Here is a 23,997-nt window from a genome sequence, read left to right as displayed (position 1 = left end):
CCTATACCCTGACCCTGGTTCTGATTGCAGAAGGCATACTGATTGAGAAAAGCATCTCTGCTCACTTGCCTTATTTTGGGGGGTAATTTTTTCTCTTCTCTAGGCCTTAGTTTGGGGCAACTAGGTGGCGCCATAGTGTACAGAGCATCAGGCCTGGAGTCAGGAAGACTCATCTTCAAGAATTCAAATCCAGCCTCAGATAGATGCTTACTAGCTGTGTGACCCTGGGCAAGTCACTTTACCCTGTTTGCTTCAGTTTCCTCATCTGTAAAATAAACTGGAAATGGCAAACCACTCCAGCATCTTTGCCAAGAAAACCCCAAATGGGGTCACGGAGAGTCGGACACACCTGAAAAATGACGGAACAATAACAGAAATCCTTGGTGGAGGGGATTAGCCTAGGTGATCTCTAAGATCTCTTCCAGGTCCAACATGAAATCTGTCTGGTGGCAGGAGAGGCCCACTGGAGACCATTGATAGGCAGTCTTTCCCCCTCCTTTGTATCATTTAAGTGCTCACAACTGCAAAGAGGTGAGGGTGATAGTAACACCACCACCACTTTATCCTCCCCTCCTCCTCCCCCTAAGTACTCACTGGATTTATGCCAAATAAACCTGTGAGTCAGACAAGTCAAGTATCATTATTTCCACTACACAGGTGAGTACACTTGGGCCTGGAATCGGGAAGGCCTGAGTTCAAATTTGGCTATAGACACTAGCTGTGTGACCCTCTGTCCGCTTCAATTTCCTCAGCTGTAAAAAATGGGAATTCCAATAGCCCCTACCTCCAAGGGTTGTTGTGAAGATCAAATCAGATATTCTTTGTAAAGCACAGTGCCTGGCACAGCATAGGGTCTATGTAAATGCTAACTATTATTATTACCATTACATGGAGGCCCAGGATCATATACGTGGCCTGTTAGTGGTAGACCTACAATTAGAATTCAGGTCCCCTTACTCCTAGTCTCTTGTTCTCTTCCTAATAATATTCCAGTGGACGTGTGATCTCATCAGGGTTGGACTTCCCTGACTCTCCACTCATGCCTACCTGTCCTATGTGACTTTGATTCTGGACCCCTTCTGCTAACAATAATAACTGACATCTATGTACCACTTTGGATATGTTAAAAAAAGAGCGTCAAAAAGACCATTTGACCCTAATGGCTTTGTTGTGAGTCCAGCATTCCATCCCTGTGTACACTGTTTCCCGCTGTACCATGGTGCGTAGGTTTCTGGTATAACCTCTTGGGAAATGGGAAAAAGGACAGCTGAATGTAGTTATTCAGTCATTTTCAGTTGTGTCCAACTCCTCATGACCCCATTTGGGGTTTTCCTGGCAGAGATACTGGAATGGTTTGCCATTTCCTTCTCCAGCTCGTTTTACAAATGAGGAAACTGAGGCAGACAGGATTAAGTGATTTGCCCTGGGGCAAACAGCTAGTAAGTGTCTGATGCTGGATTTGAATTTGGGAAGATAAATCTTCCTGACTGCAGGCCTGGCACTCTATTACTGTGCCACCTGGCTGCCTCCATCCAGTGCATATAGGCTTGAACATATTTCTCAACATTCTTCCAGGGTCGGTTTTGATGGGTCGACAGTGTCTTGGCTTGAATAGAAAACCAAGGGTGTGGGGGATGGCAGTGGCTTCCCAAAGGGCTGCTAGGTATGGTGTAGAGTCTCTCCCAAGCCATGGGAGACCTTCTGTCCTGTGCTCTGGGAGATGTTGGGGAGGAAATAGAGTGTGTCTCTCTTTAAAGGTTCCCCACCCACCCTTAGGGCTGAGTTCTAACTGAAGTCCTCTTGAATACAACATGATTCTAAATGGAACTGGGCATAGAGTCACAGAATTTTTGAGGTGAAAGGGACCTTAAAGATGACCTGGGTTCCAGCCTCTCTGAACATTAGTTTACTCATCTGTAAAGTGAGGTGGGTAACACCCACCCTGTTGGGAGATAGAGGATGTGTAAGAGATGATTATCCCTCCCAGCCAAGTCCTCACTTGACAGCCATCTCATTTAGGTCCTGTCTCTCTGTCTGTCTCTCTGTCTCTGTCTCTGTCTCTCTCCTCTTCCCCGCCCCCCAGCTTGGCCCAGGAATTGACTCATCCAACCAGCCTAGTGGCAGGTTCCCAAAGCAGACCTTTCCCCTTCAGGGAGAGCAGGGAAGGGGGTGGAAGGGCACCTGGCTTGTCCTGCCCAGGAGGCTCTGTGGCTGTTCAGGTTTCACTTTTTTTTGGGGGGGGCAGTGGGTGTGTTTGTGTGTATGCTGCCACTCCAACCTTCAGGGCACTTTCCCCTCTTGCATAAATGGAAAGAGCACTTGGCTACTGACCTCTTCTGGGAAAAGAGCCCAGCCAGGGGGAGGGTGGGGAGGAGGGTTATTCTGCCCCCAGATGTCCTCTTCCCCCCCACCCCCAGCAAAGAATTCCAAGTACCCTTTGACCCTTAGCATTATATCGGTGCCTGAGCAGAGAGTAGACAGGTGATGGGGAGGCAAGCCAAGAATGAGGGGAACCCCTCTCTAATTGTCTCCCTGAGGCCTCATTCCCTTAGTATCCCTTCAGGGCAGGGCACTCGGAGGTGCCCAGTGCATATGGACTCCCCTGGCCCCTTCCCCCTGGAGTGGGAGGGGCGGAGAGGTGTCCAGGACCCTGAGGGCTTGGCCAGCTGTTGGCTGGAGGTTATGTGCTCCACCAAGGTCCTAGCACTGCCCTGAGACTCCCCACATCCCTAGGCTGGAAGAGCAGGGGGCTTCATACATTTTTGGCATTCTCCATGCTGAGGGAGGCACCGATACTTTGGGAAGGGGGGTTTGGGGGGAAATGAAGGGTCCTTGGGCTAGGAGAAAGGCGTAGAGACTTTGCTCTTCTGTGCCCCTTCCTGTCCTGTCCTTTTTCAGCCTTCACCACCGAATTTCTAGGCAGAGGAAGAGACTGAGGCAGGGTCATCTGTGGTCTTAGGGCTCTGGGGACACTGCCGCCCTAAGTGACTCCTCAGAGGGGTCTGGGGCTGTTTCCATTTTGAGCAGATCGCCTCCTGGTTTCTGTCCAGAGCTGTGAGCAGGTAGGGAGGACATCGGGGTCCTCCCCCCCCTCCCCGGCCCTTCCCCCTGCCAGGAGCCAAGGGGAGGCCAAGGCCAGCCAGGGCCTCTGGGGAGAGAGGGGGTGGGTGCGCCCCGCCGGGAAGGCCCCTGGCAGCCTCCTCCTTTTCCTCCCCTCCCCTCCGACCTTCCCAGCATTTGTTCCCTTTGAGGGGCTGGGTTTGGGCTCTCAGACAGGGCGACAAAAGCAACTTTTCCCCAAGCTGCTGCCACCTGTTGGGCTTTCACACGTCGAGGGGGAGGGGGCAGGGAATCCGATGCCCTTTTCCCAGTGGCTCTTGTGTCCTCGTCTCCTCCTCTCTCCCGCCAACACCCCCCTCCCCAGCTCCCCAGCTCCAAGGATTCACTTTGCTCTTGACAGGGCCCCGGAGCAATGGCTGGGGGGGGGGGGTCAGTGGGAGGCTGAGAGCAGCTGGAAAGGGGAGCATTGAGTGAGAAGGGGCCGGGGCTGGCAGGCGGGGGGAGAGTTTGATGGATTACTTTGCTGGCCGGGAGGCTTTTCCCTAATCCCCCTTTGTATCCTGGCCTGCAGCCCCCTCGCTCTCCCCTGACAGGCCGCTGAGCAGAAGCCTCCCTGTCCCTAGTGAAGAAAAGGCAGCTCAGCGGGGTGAACGCTAAATCCCCAGCCTCCGAACCCTGGAGGGGGTGGGGAAGGAGGGGGGACTGTGCTTTTGAAAAGGGGGACACGGGGCTTCCTCCCTTCCACCCCCACCTCAGCCCTTTGGGCAATAGGGAACGAGGGGGGGGGCGTCTAGCTGTTGAGAGGCCGGTGGTTTTGAGCCTTGAACATGGAGCCAGGACCCACCGGCTGGGTGACCTTGGACCAATCACTTCACCATTCGAAAACTCGGCTTCCTCACCTGTAAAATGGATGTTACCCTAGCCGAAGCACCCACCTTTCTAAACCTTCGGTCACCATGTAAATGGGAGCGTGACTTAGAAGCCATTGACAATACCATTGTCAATACTCCTGCCGACTCTTGTTCCCCACCCTAGAGAACTGTCACTGTTCAGTGAGTCTTTCATTTTTTATTTTTTAGAGGGGATAACGTGAGGGGGTAGGAAAGAGCCTTGTAACGCCCTCCCAGAGAGAGCGTGAGCTCCTTCCAAGGGGCCCGGGCTTAGTTAGGGCTTGGGGAGTTTCCCCTTCATCTTTCTTTCTCCGGAGGCCCAGTCTCTCTCTCACCTCTCTAGCTGTTTTCACCTCTTCCTCTCTCCCACATCCCCCCCCCCCCCCCGGTCTTTGGGACAAGGTAAGGGCTCCCCCTGAAAAATGGGGGGGTAGTGGCTGTTCAGTCGGAACTCTTCCCCCCACTCTTCATTACTTTAGGGCCCCCCTCTAAGTTTTGCAGGAGGGGTATCAATGATATGCCAGGAAACTTGATTGGGGGGTGGGGAGAGGATGAAGGGGAAGCTTTCTCTAGAGGAGCCTAAGAGAGCGCCGCCTTCCATTGTGACTGCACAGAGAGAGGGGTCACGGCGTAGGGCGGCGGCGCTCAGAGCTGGGGATTGCCCATTTGACGTGTCCTGGGCAGGGGGTCGGAGAACTGGGGGTCTAGATAAAGAGGCTCACAGAATCACTGAACACGTGGGGGGTGGGGGGTGTCGGCACCTCCTTCCTTTCCTTCCCCCCGCCCCCAGGCTCTGGCATACTCTATCCTTTATTTGTCGGCCTGAGTTGGGAGAGTCCCCACACCCTGCTCTGGCCCTACCTGAGTCCAGCAGAGCCATCCTAGGCAAAGCCCTCAATGACTTCTTTATGCCTCTGTCCATACTTGCCCCCAGGGTCCAGAGCCTTTCTGCCTCCCCTCCGCCCCCTTCCCCTCCTCCAGCTCCAACGTGGCCTTTTGAAGTTGGAGAAAGTTAGAAAGTTCAGGTCAAGTTTGTTCCCAGTGACCTTTCCTCCTTCCCTGGACTCTGGGTAGAGATGTCGTGGGGGTGGCTTTAGTTGGGGAAATCCAGTGAGTGAGGCTGTCTTTGCTCTCCCGACTGTGGGTGGGGTGGAGTTCACAGTGCTGGGCGAGGTGACGAGGGGATCCCCATTGCCCCCCTTTCCTTTCCACACATACGTGGTTCTTGGGGGACACCTGGAGACCTGATGATTGGAGCAAGAGACGGGGATTCTTTGTTCCGGACTTGATTGCCCGTCAGGTTCTCCAGCCCTTAGGTGCTTCCTCTGGGTGTGGAGGAAGGAGTTGTGCAGACCAGGAGGTGCTTGTAGGTGTTTGGTGGCGCTGGCTGAGGCAGCAGAGCTGCAGGGTTTGGGGGTGGGAAGAGTTCATCTCCCTCTGGTTTCTTGTGTGCATGTGTCTCTGTGTGTCCGTGTGTGTGTGCTGGGGACCCTATCTGGAAGGGCTGGGGGTCTAGGAGGACCTGCTGTGAAGGAGCAGGCTGGATGATGGGCAGTCTCCTGCCTGCGTGTGCTCTCTCGCGCGCTCTCTCGCTCTCTCTCTCTCTCTCTCTCTCTCTTTTTCTCTCTCTCTCTCTCTCTCCCTTCTCTCCTTGGTGGTCAGCCAAGTTCTCTCCCTTCCTGTTCTGTCTCTCCTCACCCCAGCCCAGCCCACTCCCCTCCCTTTACTCCACTTCTCTCCAGGTGAAAGCCGGAGTTGGTCGATCTTCCTGTTGATCTTTTGTTTGGCAGATGGGCAGAGCCCGACAAGGGAAGCCAGGCAGCTGCATTTGAGACAGAAATATCCTCTAGGGCTCTAGGGAAAGGCACCCCAGCCCCCTGTGTTCCAACCCAGTGTCTAGGAATGTCAGCTGAGGAACGATGGAGGTGCTTAATGATTAAGCTGGAGTTTCCGAACCACGGAGGAGTCCCTGAGCAGGAGCTAGCTGGCCACTGAGACTGGGGCTCATTTTCACACCTCTTTGCCTAGCTTAACTCGAGTCCCGAGCAAGGCAGTGACCAACCATTCAGGGCTTATCGCCTGGAGAACCAGGGAGCGATGATGCCTGTAGTGGATCTGTCTGGGGGAGTGTGGAGCTCCTCAGTTTTCATTTATTTGTTCCATTTGTACTTTGAAAAAAATAAGAAAACCGAAACAAAAAACTTCAGAATAGGAAGAAGACATCCTTAACAGCTAAATCCCTGAACTCTTCTCTGAGTTATTCTTACCCTGCCTCTTCTGGGGGAGACGGACAGGGCTGACCCCTTAAATTTTTTAAATTTTTCTTTCTTTCTTTCTTTCTTTCTTTCTTTTTTTGGTGAGACAATTGGGGTTAAGTGACTTGCCCAGGGTCACACAGCTAGTAAGTGTCAATGTTCTGAGGCCAGATTTGAACTTAGGCACTCCTGACTCCAGGGCTGGTGCTCTATCCACTGCGCCACCTACCTGCCCCCTAGAACTATTTAAAAAAAAAAACTAACAAAACCCAAAAAAAACTAGGAAATCAAAGGAGAAAATAACATAAAACAAGATGGCAAATATTTGATAAATGTTGTGTTGTCCAATAATTGTAGTGAATGAGCCTCTAGATCTCTAGATTGTTAGGATTGGAAAAGACTTTAGAGAGTAAGCTCTCCAAGGGTAGGAACTGGAGGGTGTATTTTTGTTTTGTTTCGTGTCTGTCTTCTCTTTGCTTAGAATAGGTGTCTAGCAAAAAGGCCCTTAGGTGCTTGCTGAATTTAGCCTTAACCTTTTATGGAGGGGTCGGTGCCATGTACCCCTTAAGTAGTTTGGTGAAGGTATAAACTGACCCCCTTTCAGAATAATGTCTTTTTAAAAAAATCATAATGAAAGAAAATGTTAAATTTCAGAAGTTAGTGAAAACTAAGTTCTAATTTTTTCCCATCCACATTCACTGACCCCCGTGAAAAAGGGGTATGTGGACCCCAGGTTATCATCTAGGCTAACCTCCCCCTTTCTTTTTTAAAAAATTCCTCCTCCTTTTCTATGTGAAAAAAATGGGGGCTTGAGAAAGTCAAGTGACTTGGCCAAGGTCACACAGCTAGTTACTGGCACAGTATCTTCTCTAACCCATAGATTAAGAGCCATCCAGTCCCACCTCCCTCACCTTCATTTTAATTTTTTTCAGATAAGGAAACTGAAGCCAAGAGAGGTTAAGTAACTTTCCCAGGGTCACACAGAGAGTAAGAGGCAGGATTTGAACTCTGGTCTTCCTGATGTCAAGTCCAGAACTTTTGCTGCCAAAAAAGGTGGGGGAGATTGGATAAGAAGAGAAAAGAAAATGATTTGGGGTAGTGATAGAATGTGTCAGAGGTCACCATAAAGTCATCCTCTGCTTAGCCCTGCTAAAGCGCTTGGATTTTCTGAGACTGAGCAAAGGCCTGACTGGGGGGTCCAGGCTGAGGAATGTTATGTGCTTAGTGCCTCGAAGGTAGAGTAAAAAAAATCCCCATGGAGCTAAAAATCGTGACTTTGGAGAGATTGGGAGGGTGGGCCCGACAACCAAAGAATTGAGGGGGCCAGGATTGTGCCTGCTTCTTTCCTACTTGACTCTTCAATGAGCTCTTCACCTGGCCCAGTCCCCAGGGAACTAGGTAAAGAGCATGGGGGAGGGGGAGGGATGCAAAGCGGGGAGGCAGGGAGCCTGCTGTGCTTCCTACGAGGGTACTCCCCTCTCCTCCTCCCTCTGGCTCCTCCTGCACCTTCCCTGTGTCCCCAGTCCCAAGTGCCCCATGGAGGGCCGAGGAAGGAGCCAGCTGGATGCAGAGAAAGAGGAAGGTGGCATGATTAATGTTTGCTGGAGAACTGCAATTCATTTTAAATAACAGGGAGTTTGGAGGGGGGTTAGGCCTGAGCTACGGGTGGTGCTAAGGTTGCCAGAGCTTCTGTTTGCTTAGGGAGGGTCAGTCCCTGGGAAATGTGAAACAGGTGAGTCTCTGGGTCCCTCCCTGTGTCAGATGGGGATGGTGGAGCTGACCCGGAACTCTAACTTCCTGGAGCCCGGACCCCCTCGGTCAGGGGAAGCTGGGCTGGGCTCATGCTGCGCCCCGCCCCCTCTCTCTCTGGGGGAAGCTGGTGAATGGGGGGGGTGGGAGGATGGGAGAGGAATACGGTGATGACGCTCAGAGCCCATGAGAAACCAGGGTAAAACCCTTGGGGTGCTGTGGTTCTCTACCCACCTCCCTTTTGGTTTTCTAATCCTTGCCCGCTGCTTTGCTGCCCGTGGGGCAAGCCCCATGACCCGAGGCACCTACTTTCTGTAAGGCACCTTTCTGGGCACTGGGGGATACAAAGAAAAAATGAAAAACAGGTCTTGCTTTCAAGGCCTTTTCCTTCTATTGGGAAGGGGAAGGAGATGGATACAGTATCGTCACAGATAGGAGAGTATTAATATCTAAAATGGTCAGGGAAGGTTTCCTAAAGGAGGTGGCATCGAAGCCAAACTGCTCTGAGAGGCAGAGAGGGAAGAAGGGGAAGGCATTCTAGGCAAAGGGGACTCTGGGCTGAGCATGGCTGGGGAAGATAAAATGGTGAATTCTGAGAACAGTCAATTAACTATTTTTTTGTTTGTTTGTTTGGGGTTTTTTTAGTGAGGCAATTGGGGTTAAGTGACTTTCCCAGGGTCACACAGCTAGTAAGTGTTAAGTGTCTGAGGTCAGATTTGAACTCAGGTTCTCCTGACTCCAGGGCCGGTGCTCTATCCACTGCGCCACCTATCAGCCCCCAATTAACTGTTAATGAAGAGGAAAGGTAGGCTGGTGCCGGACTGAAGGCCTTTAAATACCAATTGAGGGAGCTTGAAGTTTATCCTAGAGGCAATAGGGAGATACTGGAGATCCTTGACCAGGGGAGTTACATGTTTGGGTCTGTGCTTTAGGGATATAATTTTGAATCTTGGGGGGGGGCAGGGCAATAAGGGTTAAATGACTTGCCCAGGGTCACACAGCTAGCAAGTGTCAAGTGTCTGAGGCTGGATTTGAACTCAGGTCCTCCTGAGTACAGGGCCAGTGCTTTATCCACTGCGCCACCTAGCTGCCCCTAGGGATATAGTTTTGGCAACTGTGGCATATAGATTGGAGAGGGGAAAGACTTGATGCAAGGGCACCAGTTAGGAATTTTGGCTTTGTCACTTACCACCTAAGTGACTTTTTTAAACCCTCCCTTCTCCATCTCTGTGTCTCCCTCTTTCCCTCTCCCTCAATTTCTCTCACTTGCAAAATGAGATTCTTGAACTAGATAGCCCCTGTGGTCCCTTTCAGCTCTAAATCTACAATCCTCTGCAGATGTTGCAGTAATTTAGGTGAAAGGTGAGGGCTTTTGAGCTAGGGTGGAGAGAGAGGATTTTTGTTCAGTTGTGCCTGACTTTTCATGACCCCATTTGGGGTTTTCTTGGAAGAGATCCTGGAGCTGTTTGCCATTTCCTTCTCCAGCTCATTTTATAGATGAGGAAACTGAGGCAAACAGGGTTTAGTGACTTGCCCAGGGTCATCCAGAAAAAGGAGTCTTCCTGACTCCAGGCCAGTACTCTATGTGCTGTGCCAACCCAGCTAGCTGCCCATTAATATAGAGGTTTAGGGGAATGAGGGAGATTGAAGATCAAAGGATCAGTTTGAGGCCGTGAACCTGTACTGGAAGGACGCTGGTGTCTTCAACAGAAGTAAGGAAGTTTAGAGGAAAGGGGAAGATGAGATCTATGTTGCATATGTTGAATTTCAGTCCTAGTCCAGCTAGCATTACTGTGTGCAGTGTTCTGTGGCAGATGAGGTACCCAGATAGGAACTCCTGTGACTGGAGGCTTGGGTCACAGAGACCCCGTTCTGGGTCAGAGTTAAGTGACAGGCATGTAGGTGGCTCTCTGGGTTTGGACCCTCCTTTGGGAAGTCTTAGAACACCTACTTACTCTTTGCTCATCCGTTGGGGATGCAGAGGAAAGGTGACAAAGAAGATACTTGAGGCCAGTCACCTTATCTAGTTAGGGGAAATAAAGGCGTTAATGGAGATAAATGAGCTCTCCATTGTTATGTACAGATTTCACAAGCCTGAGGCGGTCAAAGGAATTGAATTTCAGCACATGTATGTTTGTCATCTGGGTGAGTTTAGACAAGTCTGTAAAAATGTGGTCATTTGGTCTGAGTTGAATGAGCTTGGTGAGGGTGGGAGGGAACGGGATTTGAGCTGGTCTTTCTGGGGATAGTGAGAATGTGAAACTGCCCTTATTTCCTCCTCCCCCCACCCCTCCCACAAGCTGGAGAAGACGGCACCCCTTCAGGAGGAGTCCTTCAGGTCCCCCAATGTTCCTGATCGCTGCCCCTTTTTTATTGATCCTAGAACAGCTGGCACTTGTGCCACACAGTAGTGTGTGGTGGATACCCGGTGACTCACCCAACGAGGGGTTGGTATTGGAAAAGTACATATGGATTCCTCGGTGGGAACCCCTGCTGAGAACTAATGTTCTGCTGATGGCTGCCGGTCTGAATAGGAACTGGGTGGGAGAGGAGGGCACCGTGCCAGACTCAGGGGGGGAATATGGGCATCACAGGTGTTTCCAGGTTGTGTGGTTGAGACCAACTCCCTGGGAACAGCCTCAGAACAGTTGGAACGGCTCATGGTGGGAATGTTTCTTTCTTATTGAAACAGCTTTCCCCAGAGACATTTTAAAATGTTTTACTGACAAGCTTAAAGTTAAGGCATCCCCAAAGCATAGTCTTTATTACTTAACCTCGACCCGCTGCTTCTTTTAGGGGAGGGCAAGAAAGGCTCCCACTGCTAGGGTGAGAGAAATAAGAAATGCTGCCCACCACCACTACAGAAGAGGGGCTTAAAGCAATCTAGCTTTGGGAAATACAGAGGGATAGGAGATTAAGGGTTCAGGGGGAGTCCACATCAAACCCAAACCCATGGAGCAGCTCAGGGGTAAGGGTGGGGGTGGAACACGGGAATGAGGTGGGGGGAGACGGGGGACAGGACTGGGATTCGGTAGCCTTGTTTCCCATATTGATGGGAAAGAGTTGTTCCATAGGAAATTCAAGCCAGAAAATAATTACAAACTATTTCATTTTGAATGTGGAATATGTGATATGATTTTTGTTTTGGCAGCCGATTTGTCTTTCTAATGATATTAGCCTTAAGCTAACATTAAAATATATCTATTTTTGGATGGATGGATGGATGGTGAGGAGGGTGCTTGGAAGGCAATGCACTAAGAGGGGAGGGAAAGGGAACAAGCATTTATTAAGAACCAACTATGTGCCAGGCATTCTGCTAAACACTTCACAAAAAATGCCTTATTTAACCCTCACAGCAAACCTAGGAGGTAGATGCTATTATGATATAGTTGAGGAAACTGTCAGACTAAGTGACTTGCCCAGGGTCACACAGCTAGTAAGTGTCAAGTGTCTGAGGTCAGATTTGAACTTGGGTCCTCCTGAATCCAGGGCTAGTACTCTATCAACTGTGCCACCCAGCTGCCCCCTGTGAATTTATTTTAAAATAATATTTTGATAACTCTATTCTAATATATTTCCTTTACAATCATATGCATTATATACATTTAAAACCATTATTCTGTTTGTTTTTGTTTTCGGGTTTTTTTGCGGGGCAGTGAGGGTTAAGTGACTTGCCCAGGGTCACACAGCTAGTAAGTGTCAAGTGTCTGAGGCTGGCTTTGAACTCAGGTCCTTCTGAATCCAGAGCTAGTGCTTTATCCACCGTGCCACCTAGCTGCCCCCTAAAACCATTATTCTGAGAAGGGGTCCAGCAATCACCAGATTGCCCAGCGTGTCTATAACATACAAAAATAATAACTTAAGAACCCCCTGGCATAAATGATCAAAAATTGATCCCCAAGGTCCAACACTCCATGTGCATGCTGTTTTGTCTCCTAGGATCAGAGTTGCTAAGATGTGCCCACATCGAGGAGTCTTTCTGCCACAGGACACTTGGCATGGTCAAGGAAACCTAGCCTGAATCAGGGTGACAGTAGAGATGAGGGGTTCCTGCATGAGCCAGAGGCAGCTGGGAGCTGAGAACAAGAGGAAAGGTCTCGGGACCTGGAGCACAGCTGAGCCTTGTTCCTGCTGTGTCATCTGATTCACAGTTCCCATATTCCCCGACTTTTTTCTTGGCGGGCCATGGCCCAGAAGCTGTGGACAACCCGGCTGCTAAGGCATCGGAAAACCCAACTCCTGCTGGTCAATCTGCTGACCTTTGGCTTAGAAGTCTGCCTGGCCGCAGGGATCACCTATGTGCCACCCTTGCTACTAGAAGTTGGGGTGGAAGAGAAGTTTATGACAATGGTCCTGGGTAAGTTACCTTTCATGTTTTTTAATACTCCTCTTTGTTGGCCCCTTCCTATCCCTAAATTTCATCAGGGCCTTGGTTTCCCTACCTAATCTAGGGGGATACCATCCAGGGAACAGGGACATCTAGTCTTCCTGCTGAGGGAAGTAGACTTTCTGGAAACTAGGGAGATTTTATGATGTTCCCATGTCTGCTGAGTGAGCAGTGCCAAGGAATGCCATTATAATGGTCCATGGTGACAAAGGGGTAATCCTACTTTGGAAAGTAGGAAAAGTGAGGAATATTTTTGACCATATCAGCTTTTTGGGGTAATGTATTTTTGTTTTTGTTTTTTGTTTTTTTGTTTTGGGCTGGGCAATGAGGGTTAAGTGACTTGCCCAGGGTCACACAGCTAGTAAGTGTCAAGTGTCTGAGGCCTGATTTGAACTCAGGTCTTCCTGAATCCAGGGCTGGTGCTTTATTCATTGCGCCACCTAGCTGCCCCCCGGGTAATGTTTTTTTTTTTTTTTAATAAGTTTTTATTGATCTTATTTTTACAATCACCTATCTCTCTCCCTCCTTTCAAAGAGCCATCTCGGGGGCAGCTAGGTGGCGCAGTGGATAAAGCACTGGCCTTGGATTCAGGAGGACCTGAGTTCAAACCCAGCCTCAGACACTTGACACTTACTAGCTGTGTGACCCTGGGCAAGTCACTTAACCCTCATTGCCCTGCAAAACAAACAAACAAAGAGTCATCCCTTATAAAAAAAAGCATATCAAAAAAGAGGAAGAAAAGGGCAAATTTTGAGCAAAACCATATGCAGCATTCCATATCATGAATCCTCCTCTCACAAAGGAGCAGGGAAGGGGATGTCTTGTCACATCTTTTCTTTGGAACCAAGCTTGATCATTATTATTTCACAGTATTTTAAAATGTTTTCCTGTCACTATTTTTCCAAATAATCAATTAATATTGATTTATTATCTGAGTATTTATTAATTGATTACTTTGTGCCAGGCACTCTCTTGGGAATACAAAAACAAAAAAAGAGTTGTTTTCTGCTTATTTCACTTTTTACCAGTTCATTCAAGTCTTTCCAGGCTTCTGTTTCTTTCTTTTTTTTTTTTTTTTAGTGAGGCAGTTGGGGTTAAGTGACTTGCCCAGGGTCACACAGCTAGTAAGTGTTAAGTGTCTGAGGCCGGATTTGAACTCAGGTACTCCTGACTCCAGGGCTGGTACTCTATCCACTGTGCCACCTAGCTGCCCCAGGCTTCTGTTTCTTAAAACACAGTAATTTCCATTACATTGATATCCACAGTTTGTTCAGCCATTACCTAATTGAAGGATATCCATCTACCTTGTGAAATTAAAAAAAAATTTATTTTTACTTTGTTTCAATCAAAAATCTGGATTTTTCTCCCTTCCATCTCTCATTCCCTCCATTTTGGGGCGGGGTGGGGGGAGTGCCACCTCTGTTACAAACATGTAGAGTTAAGCAAACCAGGTGACCACATTCACCATGTTTCCCTCTCAAGGAAAAAAAAAAAGATATGTTTGATTCTGCAACCTGAGCCTTTGTCCTCTCTATCAGGAAGTAGTTAGTTAATTTGATCATTAGTCCTCTGGACTCCTGGTTGATCATTATTATTATGTTGATCAGAGTTCCTAAGTCTTTCAGAGTAATTTATTATTAAAGTCTGCTGGTTCTGCTCACTTCCTTCTTCATCAGTTCATACAAGTTTCTTTGAAACCATCCCCTTATCATGTGAAATGTTTTCCTGAAGCCTTTTTTTCATCCTATTACGATCTCTCCCCAACTCTGCCTCAGAATCCTCCCTTATAACAAAGAAACAGGTAAGCAAAACTAAGGAACACAGGAGCCACACAGGGACTGTGTAGCTGATGCGCTCAGCTCTGCTTCTACAACCTCAACTGATTGGGGGCCGGTGTCTCATCATTCGTGCTCTAGACTGGTCAGTTGATCAGTGCACAAACAGTCTTTAAGCAACTGCTGTGCCAGGTACTTTGTTAGACTCTGCCCTCAAAGAGCCTCTATTCTATTAGGAAGACAACAGGTACATGGGAGCATGTGCAAAACGAATTATCCAAGGTGATGTCTATGGGAGGCTGCACCAGCAGCTTGGGCGCCAGGAAAGATTTCATGTAGAAGGGTTTGGAGGGAAATGAGGGATTCTAAACAAGGTCATTTCCTTTAACGTGCATCAAAGGGCTTGAAAAGTGGTTTTCATTTGTTATTGTAGTCATGGTGTAGATAGTTCTCTTGGCTTTCTGCTTTCTTGTCTTTGGATCAGTTCATACCAGACTTCCTGTGCTATCATCTCTGCACTCGTGAGGCATGGATGGGAGATTTGTCTCTACAGATAAAGTCTACAGAAGGGATGGGCAAGCAGCATATGTTTTCATCATCTTGCATGAACCGAACATATATTTATATATATAACATATATGCATTCATATATACATATTTATCATGTATGAACAGAATGTGTATGTGTGTCTATATATACACATATATAAACAAATATAAAAAATAATCTTGTATTAACTGTACATACATACATATATACATATTTATCTTATATGAACAGAAAGTATGTGTATATACATGTATACATGCACATGCACACATACAAATAAATATATGGTCATCTTGTATGAACTGAACATATATACATATACATATTTATCTTTTATGAACAGAATATGTGTGTGTGTGTATACACACACACACACACACATAATAAAATAATCATCTTGTATGAACTTCTGAGAGGGGGAGGGAAAGCTACTGAGGACAGTCTCCACCGATTCTTCTTCTGTGTTCTCTCCTCAGGCATTGGCCCTGTCCTGGGCCTGGTATCTGTCCCCTTCCTGGGCTCAGCCAGTGATCAATGGCGTGGGCGGTATGGACGCCGCCGCCCCTTCATTTGGGCCCTGTCCCTGGGTGTGCTGTTGAGTCTCTTTCTCATTCCTCGAGCGAGTCGCCTGGCCGGGCTGGTGTACCCAGATGCTCGGCCCCTGGAGCTGGCGCTGCTGATCCTGGGTGTGGGGCTGCTGGACTTCTGTGGCCAGGTGTGCTTCACCCCACTGGAGGCTTTACTCTCTGACCTTTTCCGGGACCCAGACCATTGCCGTCAGGCTTTCTCGGTGTACGCCTTCATGATCAGTTTGGGAGGCTGCCTGGGATACCTGCTGCCAGCCATTGACTGGGACGCCAGCGCCCTGGCCCCTTATCTGGGCACCCAGGAGGAGTGTCTCTTTGGCCTGCTCACCCTCATCTTCCTTACCTGCATGGCAGCCACACTGCTAGTGGCCGAGGAGGCAGCCCTGGGCTCGTCGGATCCCCCCGAGGGGCTCCCGGTCCTCACTGCGCCTTCTCGCTGCTGCCCATGCCGGGCCCGCCTCGCATTCCGGAACCTGGCCACCCTGCTGCCCCGTCTCCACAGGCTCTGCTGCCGAGTGCCCCGAGCCTTGCGTCGGCTCTTTGTGGCCGAGCTGTGCAGCTGGATGGCGCTCATGACTTTCACCCTCTTCTACACTGATTTTGTAGGTGAAGGGCTATATCAGGGTGTGCCCAGGGCTGAACCTGGCACCGATGCCCGGCGACACTATGACGAAGGTGAGGGGGCCTGCTGCCTCGGGGGAATAGCTTTCTTTTTTTTGTTTGTTTTTAGTGAGGTAATTGGGGTTAAGTGACTTGCCCAGGGTCACACAGCTAGTAAGTGTTAAGTGTCTGAGGTCGGATTTGAACTCAGGTCCTCCTGAATCCAGGGCCGGTGCTCTATCCATTGTGCCATCTAGCTGCCCCGGGGGAGCAGCTTTCTAAGGTGGGAAGTTCTTGACCCTATCACTGTGTGGCGGGCAAAAATGAAATGGCCAAGGAAGCAAGAGTTCCAGCTTCTGAGTATATCAATTTATTAAGCAATACTCGACTATTGCCTAACAGATCGGTACCAGACCTCCTCAGCTTAGACCTGGACCCCAAATACGGGAGCAGACAGACTTTTATGCATGAAAAACAATCAAATATGACCGAGTAGTTAAAAGAAAACAATTAACCAGGTTATAAAATTAGGTAATCTGATTTCTAATTGGAGAAAAGATTGGGCACTTTCCAAATTGGGAGGGGAGAGGGAATAGAAATCGTTAAAGAAGGCAAAGGTTCTGCTCCCCAAAGTGTCTGTATTCAATCAAAGGAACAAGGAAACAAGTACTGATTGACCAGTAAGTACCAGGCCAGTTTTCAGATAAGACATATGGGCTGCCTGATATTTACAATTGTGAGAAAACTCCTTGCATCAGTTTTGGGATCTGACTGGGTATCTGGTCAGCATAACCTAGATCCTTGGTTAAATGTCCCTGAACAGCAGGGAGAGGTGGTCTAGCTTCCCAGCCACACAGGGCTAGATTCAAACAATGCAAGAAAGGTTTCTCTGAATTTCCACAATTGAATGAGGTTTTTTTTTTTTCTCCCCAGGACAGAAACTAGACTGGACCCATGATTGAATAGAAAGGCCACTGAGCTAGCTCCAGAGTTGAGTCCCAAGATGGAGTCAGTGGGGTTCACTCAGTTCCCACAATGAATGACTTACTGTTTTAATTCCCCTCCATTCCCTCATCTGGGATGGCCCGGACACCTCATTTCTCTTTTTTGGCCCTTTGTTTTCTCACCTGTAAAATGAATGGATTTGACTCCACTTAGAAGTTTGCTTCCAGCTCTTAAGCTACTGACCCCCCCGCCCCCATGTCCCCAAGTCAGCAACATGATTGTTTCCTTGGCTGTCCCAATTCTCCTGTCCCCAGAGGTCAGGGAGGGCTCAGAATAGCCCCCGTTTCCTAGCCTTTGGTGACATTGTAGAATACAATCTGCACAGGGCTGAGAACATCAGGTCTGAAGACGGTGGCCTGGGGTTGGGACATTGGGAGGCTGCATTTCCTAACAATAACCTCTGGATTAGGAGAGTCTGAGGCCCCCCACCTTGTCTCTGTTCTGACTCCCGTTTTCTTTCCCTGCCCTGTTTCCCAAAGGTGTGCGCATGGGCAGCCTGGGGCTCTTCCTGCAGTGTATGATCTCCTTGCTCTTTTCACTGGGCATGGACCGGCTGGTGCATCGCTTTGGCACCCGGGCGGTGTACCTGGCCAGCGTGTTCGCCTTCCCAGTGGCTGCTGGTGTGACGTGCCTGTCCCGGAGCGTGCCTGTGGTCACTGCTTCAGCTGCCCTTACAGGCTTCACATTCTCTGCCCTGCAGATACTGCCTTACACCTTGGCCTCGCTCTACCACCGTGAGAAGCAGGTACCAGGACTTGGGGGGATGGGAAAGAGGAGGGTACCCTGACCCAGAGCCCAATAAGAGAAGTTACCCATCCCACAGTCACCGGAGAAACTCTCCTGAAGGTCCAGAGAGATTTGTGTTGCAGCAAGAAGGGTTTAGGTTAGGGTTAGAGATGTGTCTTGGCTGCTAGGGGGAAATCTTATAGAGCCTTCAGGGTGGGCAGACAGCTGTCTAGGGACTGGGCTCCTCTGGGGGTAGGGTGGGGCGAGGATAGGCACAGTAGGGAGCGGAGATGCTCAGAAGACACATCTGGTCGGCTTGGAGGCAGAGGAAAGGACCAGATGACCTCTGTTAGGGGGAGCAGTCAGGCGTGATGAGTAGATTCATCCTCTAACAGGGAGGGAGAGAGGGGTGGATGTCTTAGCTACTGAGAGCCCAGCTCCTGCAGCCCTAAGGCTAAGCTCCGAGTGGTGGGGGGAAAAACCCAAATGTTTCTGACCTTTTCTTCCTAGTTTTTCTGCCTCTTTTCCTTTAATTCTCTCTTCTTTCCCTCTCTTACTTCCTTGCCTCTGTTCTTCTCCCCCCCCCCCCCCGCCCCTTGACATCCCCTATTGCAGAACTCCCCAAGCACGCCCCCCCCCAGGAGACTAACCCACCTGATGCGTTTGGTCTGGGCACTGCTGTAAGTTGGGACATCTCCCACCTACTCCTTCCCATACTAACTCCTCCATCTGGGGGTCTTTTTTCCAGGGCTAGAGGCAGTTAGGTGGTACATTACTGGAATCAGAAAGACCTGAGTTCAAATTCATTATCAGGTACTTGCTAACTGTAAGACTTCTGGCAAGTCACTTAACCTCTGTTTGCCTCAGTTTCCCCAACTGTAAAATAGAGATGAGAATAGCATCTATCTCCCAGGATTATTGTGAACATAAAATGAGATAATATGTGTAAACCACTTCGTAAACAGTAGTTACTTAATAAATGCTTGCTCCCTTCTTTCTCTTTAGGTTGCTCCTCTGTCTATCAATCAGTCATTCCCTCTGCCCCTTTTCCCCGTCCCTACACTGAGCAGCCCCTTGATTCAGACTCTTACTGCTGGAGGGAAAGAGGACGTGAGGCCAGAGGAGAGGGGAAACCCAGGCCTTGTCCCTGGGGACTTCTCAGGCTGAGGTCGAGGGAAATTGGGAGACATATCACACAGCAAGGCAACCAGCCCATAAGTAGGGACAGTGAGTTAAAAGGGAGGCAGCAGGACACCAAGGAAAGATCGGCGCCTTCAGAATCAGAGAACTTGGGTTCAAATCACGTCTTAGACACTTCCTAGCTGTGACTTGGGAACACTCGCTTTGACTTCCCTGGGCCTCACTTCCTCATTTGTAAAAATAAGGAGGTTAAGCTTGATCCCCTCTGAGGTTCCTTTCAGCTCTGAATCTATGATCCTGTGATCTTTAGAAATGAATATATGTTCCAATCTCAGTTATAAGCACATGGAGTTGTCAGTTCTTTGGGGCCAATGTCAGGCAGCCCCCTCATACCTAGAAGTCTTTTAGAACAAAGCTTCTTAAACTGCGGGTTACCATATGGGGTCAAGTAATTGAATGTGGGGGTTGTGAGAAATTTGGCAGTAAATGTTTGATTTGTCTACCTATTTTATATAGCTATATACCTGGGGTTGCATAAAAATTTCTTGGGCAAAAACAGATCGCAAGTGGAAAAAGTTTAAGAAGTCTTCCTTTAGAATACCTCTCTTGGGCAGCTAGATGGCACAGTGGGTAAAGCACCGGCCCTGGATTCAGGAGTACCTGAGTTCAAATACAGCCTCAGACACTTGAAACTTACTAGCTGTTTGACCCTGGGCAAGTCACTTAACCCCCATTGCCCCGCAAAAAAAAATACCTCTCTTTATGGTCACAAATTAGTGAAGATTCAGGGAATGCCCATTCAGTTTAAATCTGTCTGAGACATATAGAATGGGGGGCAGCTAGGTGGCACAGTGGATAAAGTATCAGTCTTGGAGTCAAGGGGATCTGAGTTCAAATTTGGCCTCAGACGCTTACTAGCTGTGTGACCCTGGACAAGTCACTGAACCCTGATTGCCTCAAAAAAGAATACATATAGAATGACATAATTCCGTTCCCTGCTTCCTAATCAGCTTCTACCACCTCCTCGACTCCAAAAAATTAACTCTAGCACAAAAATGACAGTTGAAGTATATTTGCTTACAGAATACCTACTGTGGAGATTTTCTCCACTTAATTGTCCCTCGCTCCTCCCTGACCCAAGTCTGTGTGGAGAATCAGAATTTGGTAGAACCGAAATCTGTCAGCAAGCATTTTTTAAGCACCTGCTGTGTACCAGGGTAGTCATGTAATCTCTCAGTGTCCTGGGCAGCTTTCTAAGACTGTAAGTTGTACCGCAGATGCCTTGGGGAGGAGAGCCCCACACAGATGAGATCACAGGTCCCCGGGCTGGCATAGGGGAGGGGGAGAGGGGCAGAAAAGGTCCATTCCAACAGTTACTGGGCACCTCTCCCCACAGGGCAGCCTGGGAGGATTTGCTTTGAAGGAAAGCTTCCCTTCTCCCCTCGTTGACTGGGCGGGCTGCCCTCTCATGGTGTCTGAGAATATGGCCTGGCCTTGAGGATTGGGGCTGGTGGGTAGAGCAGAGGTGAGAGGTTGTATTGAGTGGGGGCAGGTTCCCTTTGGCTCCCTGAGGGCCCTCATCTGCCTTTCTTTCGTGCCTCCTCTTCCTTATGCCTTCAGTGGCAGAAGGGGTCCCCGATCAGGACTAAAAGACTCTGTCTGGGGTTCCTCCCAGCCCTTGGAATCATCCTCTGTTGACCCTTCCTGGTGTTACTAAATTGTAGGCTTTCTCTGGAGTGGAAGAAGAGCATGTTAAGGTCAGCTTTGCAGCCATCTTGGGGGGTGGGGGTGGCTGACATCACGGAGGAGACCCTAGGCCCAGCTGAGGACTTATGTGAAGAGGACCGATCACTTGTGGTCACTGCTGTCACCATTTTGCTCCACTTTGGCTTGTAGCTGAAGCTTGCTTTCCTAGCATCTAACTTCAGACAAAGGAAAGAAGGAAAGAGGAGATGGGCAGAAAATGATGTTGGGATGCTCTTGGTGAACGAGCTTCTTCTATTACAGCTGGCTACTTCCTTACATCTCCTCCATCCCTGGACGGAATGAAGGGCTTTCTCAGGCCCAGGGGCAAGGGCTAGGCCCAGCCTCTGGCTGCTCATCTGACTTGCCCTCTTTCATAGAGGGGAAGGAGGTCTGACCCTGGAAAGCTAGTCTATCAGATGTCTTCCCCATCTCCAGTGGAGGCTCTGTTGTGAAGTGTCCCTAGCTCTTTCCTTGGATTCTTGATAAGCAGCTCTTTGATGCTAGCCAATGTCAGGCTAGGTTGCCCAAGTGTGGGGGAGACCCCCACTAAGAACAGCCTAGACCCAAGATGATCCCTAGGTTTGGGGATCCAAAGCAGAGCTTTTCCCAAAAATGAACCCTGGGGGAGGGGTGATGGGGACTCCTTGGTGTCCTGATAAATAGCTTCAGGGTGGGGCTGGGGGGGGTGTGATTGGATACCAGCTTACAGGAAAGGGTTTGTAAAGGGGTGGGATGGGGAAGAAGGTAGCTTCTGGGCCTAGTCATCAGGGCCTGGGACCCCTAAGCCCCCCCATCTCTGTTATCTTGCGATTGCCTTTTTTTCTCTTGCTTTTACATGCCCCATAAACTCGTCAGGCATTCCCTTTCCTCCAGGGTTCTGTTCCATTCTCATACAGGTAACACTAGGCAGCTGTTTCTAATCAGGCTTGGGGTGAGAATAGGTGTGTATTCCTCCTGCTTCCCTTTATGCTGTTGTCAAGAGTTCTGTGGGTGGAGTGGTAGGGAAGGACCAGCCACTACCCCCAGCCCCTGAGGGAGAAGTTCTCACTATGAAGTTCCCATTTCTCTACCTCCCCCCCCCCCAATAGGGCCCATAAAAAGACTCTGGCCACCCTGGACCCCTGCCCCATTTTCAAAATCAAACTATAAGTTCTTTCAAGGTCTGTTGATTGTCTTTTGGGTCCCTGCTGTCTGATTTCTATTCATCTCTCCATGCTCGGCTGATCTATCTATGGCAGCATGGGGAGGGGAATCTCTGGGCCTGTCTGGTTAGGCCCACACTAATATTCTCTCTTCCCCCCTTCCCTTTTCCCAGGTATTCCTGCCCAAATACAGAGGGGACACTGGCAGCAACAGCAGTGGCGACAGCCTGACCACCAGCTTCTTGGCCGGCCCCAAAGCCGGGGGACCTTTTCCTAATGGACACTCAGGGGCTGCGGGCACCGGCCTCTTTCCTCCCTCACCCCCGCTGTGTGGGGCCTCCCCTTGTGATGTGTCGGTGAGGATGGTAGTCGGGGAAGCAGCCGAGCCCGTGGGCCCGGGCCGGGGCATCTGTCTGGACTTGGCCATCCTGGACAGTGCCTTCCTTCTCTCCCAAGTGGCACCATCTTTATTCATGGGTTCCATTGTCCAACTGAGCCAGTCGGTCACGGCCTACATGGTGTCCGCAGCAGGCCTTGGGGTGATAGCCATCTATTTTGCCACTCAGGTGGTGTTTGACAAAAGTGACTTGGCTAAGTGTTCCATCTAGGTGTCTCCTGACCCCTGGGAGACGGGCCAGAGCAAGAGCCTGCCCCTCCTCCCCCTCCTTTTATAGCTTTCTCCTTCCCTCCATTTCCCTGTCTGTCCTCTCCATTCTCACTTTGTCCGAGACTTGGCTTGGGAGCTGCTGAGAATCACAGCTCAGCCCCCCTCCCAGGGTTTCCTCCTCCCCTTCCCACTTGGAGTCTGTGGTTCCCAAAATCTCATCCCTATCCTTGCCACAGTGGGGTGAGGCAGCTCTTTACTGCCCCCCGGTGGTTGTGAAGCGCTTAGCTGAAGAGATGATTGATGAGCCGGTGCCTAGGGGATTGTATTGCACCCTCCCTCTCTTCATTCCCTTGCAGACTTTAGGGGTCATCAAAGCAGAGGAGCAGCAGAGCCCCAGGGCAGCTGTGGGTGGCCTAATAAGCCTCAAGTTCTGGCTTCTGGCTGTGGGGCTGGGGTACACAGTGGGAGGAGGTACTCACTGGGGGCTTCATGTTAACTCTATGGGAAACACTTGAGTCTGTAGGACCTTCCCTCCAGTCAGGACAGATGGGAAAAGGGGATTCTTTGGGGGTGGGGGGCAGAGGCCAGCTCCCCTCTGCCCACCCCAGCCCCTCCCCGCGAAGCTCTAATACCTCTTCTCTGCACTTGGAGATTTCTCCCGAGCCTGCTGCTCCCCAGCAAGTTATAGCCTGAAACTCTCCCCGACCTCCACCCCAGGATTGGAAAATGAAACAAAATCCCTTTTTATGAGACTTTTGCCCAAACCCTAGTGCTGTCCTTTTCTGCTGCTTCCTCGACCCTCACCCTGTATCTGATCAATGCCTGGAAACTCTTCCCCATTCAACTGGACAGGTCTTGGGTTTCTGTATTTAACACCAGCACTGTTTAAACATTTAACTTATTTAATTACCAGAGTAGGAGGCTGTTGCTAACTCTCTGCCCAGTGGGCTTAGGATACTAGATCTTTCAGGGCCTGGTCCCCTGTTGGTTGAGCCAAACCTGTCATCTCCAGCTTCTAGAAACTAAATAATAAGGATGTCTATGACTTAGCCAGTTGTCAGAGGCTAAAAAAATGTCTCACAAAATGGTTCCCACAGTGCCTTGGCTTACCTGTCCCTTTCGGTTTTCCTCCATGCAGCATCCCCCTCTGCTCCTCTCCCTAGCATCCCTTCTCAATAGCTCCACTGCCTTGGTTCTATCTCTACCCTGTGAGCTTGAGGTCTGTTTTCCTTGGTACTGGGACCCCTTCCCCTGCCCCTTGCTGTGTTGTCCCTAGGCCTCTTGCCTATCTCAGACCCTAAAGGCATGCACTGTGCCATGGGGAACACAGGATCTCAGGAGCACCCCTGTCTGGGCCAGGAGGTCTTACCTCAGGGGTGTAAATGCTGTTTGCAATAATGTTTTATGTCTTATTTATTTAGCTAAGTGAATATTTTGTACAGTGTGCAAGCAATCAGAGTATAAAGTTTATTAAGATGAAATAAAGAAGCTTCCTATATATTTAATAAGTGAGGATATCTGTGTTGTATGTGGGAGGGAATACCCATCTACCTTTTGGGGGCACAGACCAGAATTCACCACTGAATTTTTTATTTGCACTTTCAGTGCCTGCAGGTTGTGGGTTCTTCCAGTAGATGGTGCTACACACCACCACCCTTTCCCACTGTGGATGGGCCTAAGATTGCCCCCCCAGAAGGGAATTCCCAGGGTAGTTGTGGAGACGGAATACTCACCTGGAAACTCCTTAGGGGCCCTCCAAAACGTATTCAACAAGGGTG

The 23,997-nt window shown here is 49.6% G+C and overlaps 1 protein-coding gene across 4 annotated transcripts in view; it reads left to right on the top strand.

Moving 5' to 3' along the window:
• The window catches only part of SLC45A3 (solute carrier family 45 member 3), a 29,032-nt gene extending 5,308 nt beyond the window's left edge, over positions 1-23,724 (top strand). For 2 of the 4 annotated variants that reach the window (XM_043964413.1, XM_043964415.1), the window contains exons 2-5: positions 11,894-12,311; positions 15,143-15,928; positions 17,338-17,603; positions 21,786-23,724. In XM_043964413.1, coding sequence (XP_043820348.1) covers positions 12,140-12,311; positions 15,143-15,928; positions 17,338-17,603; positions 21,786-22,220 — 1,659 coding nt within the window. In that variant the 5' untranslated portion in view covers positions 11,894-12,139 and the 3' untranslated portion in view covers positions 22,221-23,724. Of the gene's footprint in view, positions 1-3,976; positions 4,113-5,065; positions 5,311-11,893; positions 12,312-15,142; positions 15,929-17,337; positions 17,604-21,785 lie in introns of those variants that run through there. The other 2 variants (XM_043964412.1, XM_043964414.1) reach the window with 2 other exon arrangements.
• Positions 23,725-23,997: the final 273 nt, after the last annotated feature.

This window comes from Dromiciops gliroides, chromosome 4, assembly GCF_019393635.1.
Source record: "Dromiciops gliroides isolate mDroGli1 chromosome 4, mDroGli1.pri, whole genome shotgun sequence".
Taxonomy (NCBI): Eukaryota; Metazoa; Chordata; class Mammalia; order Microbiotheria; family Microbiotheriidae; genus Dromiciops; species Dromiciops gliroides.
The sequence above is the reverse complement of the archived record's forward strand: the minus strand, read 5'-3'. Positions and strand labels throughout refer to the sequence as shown.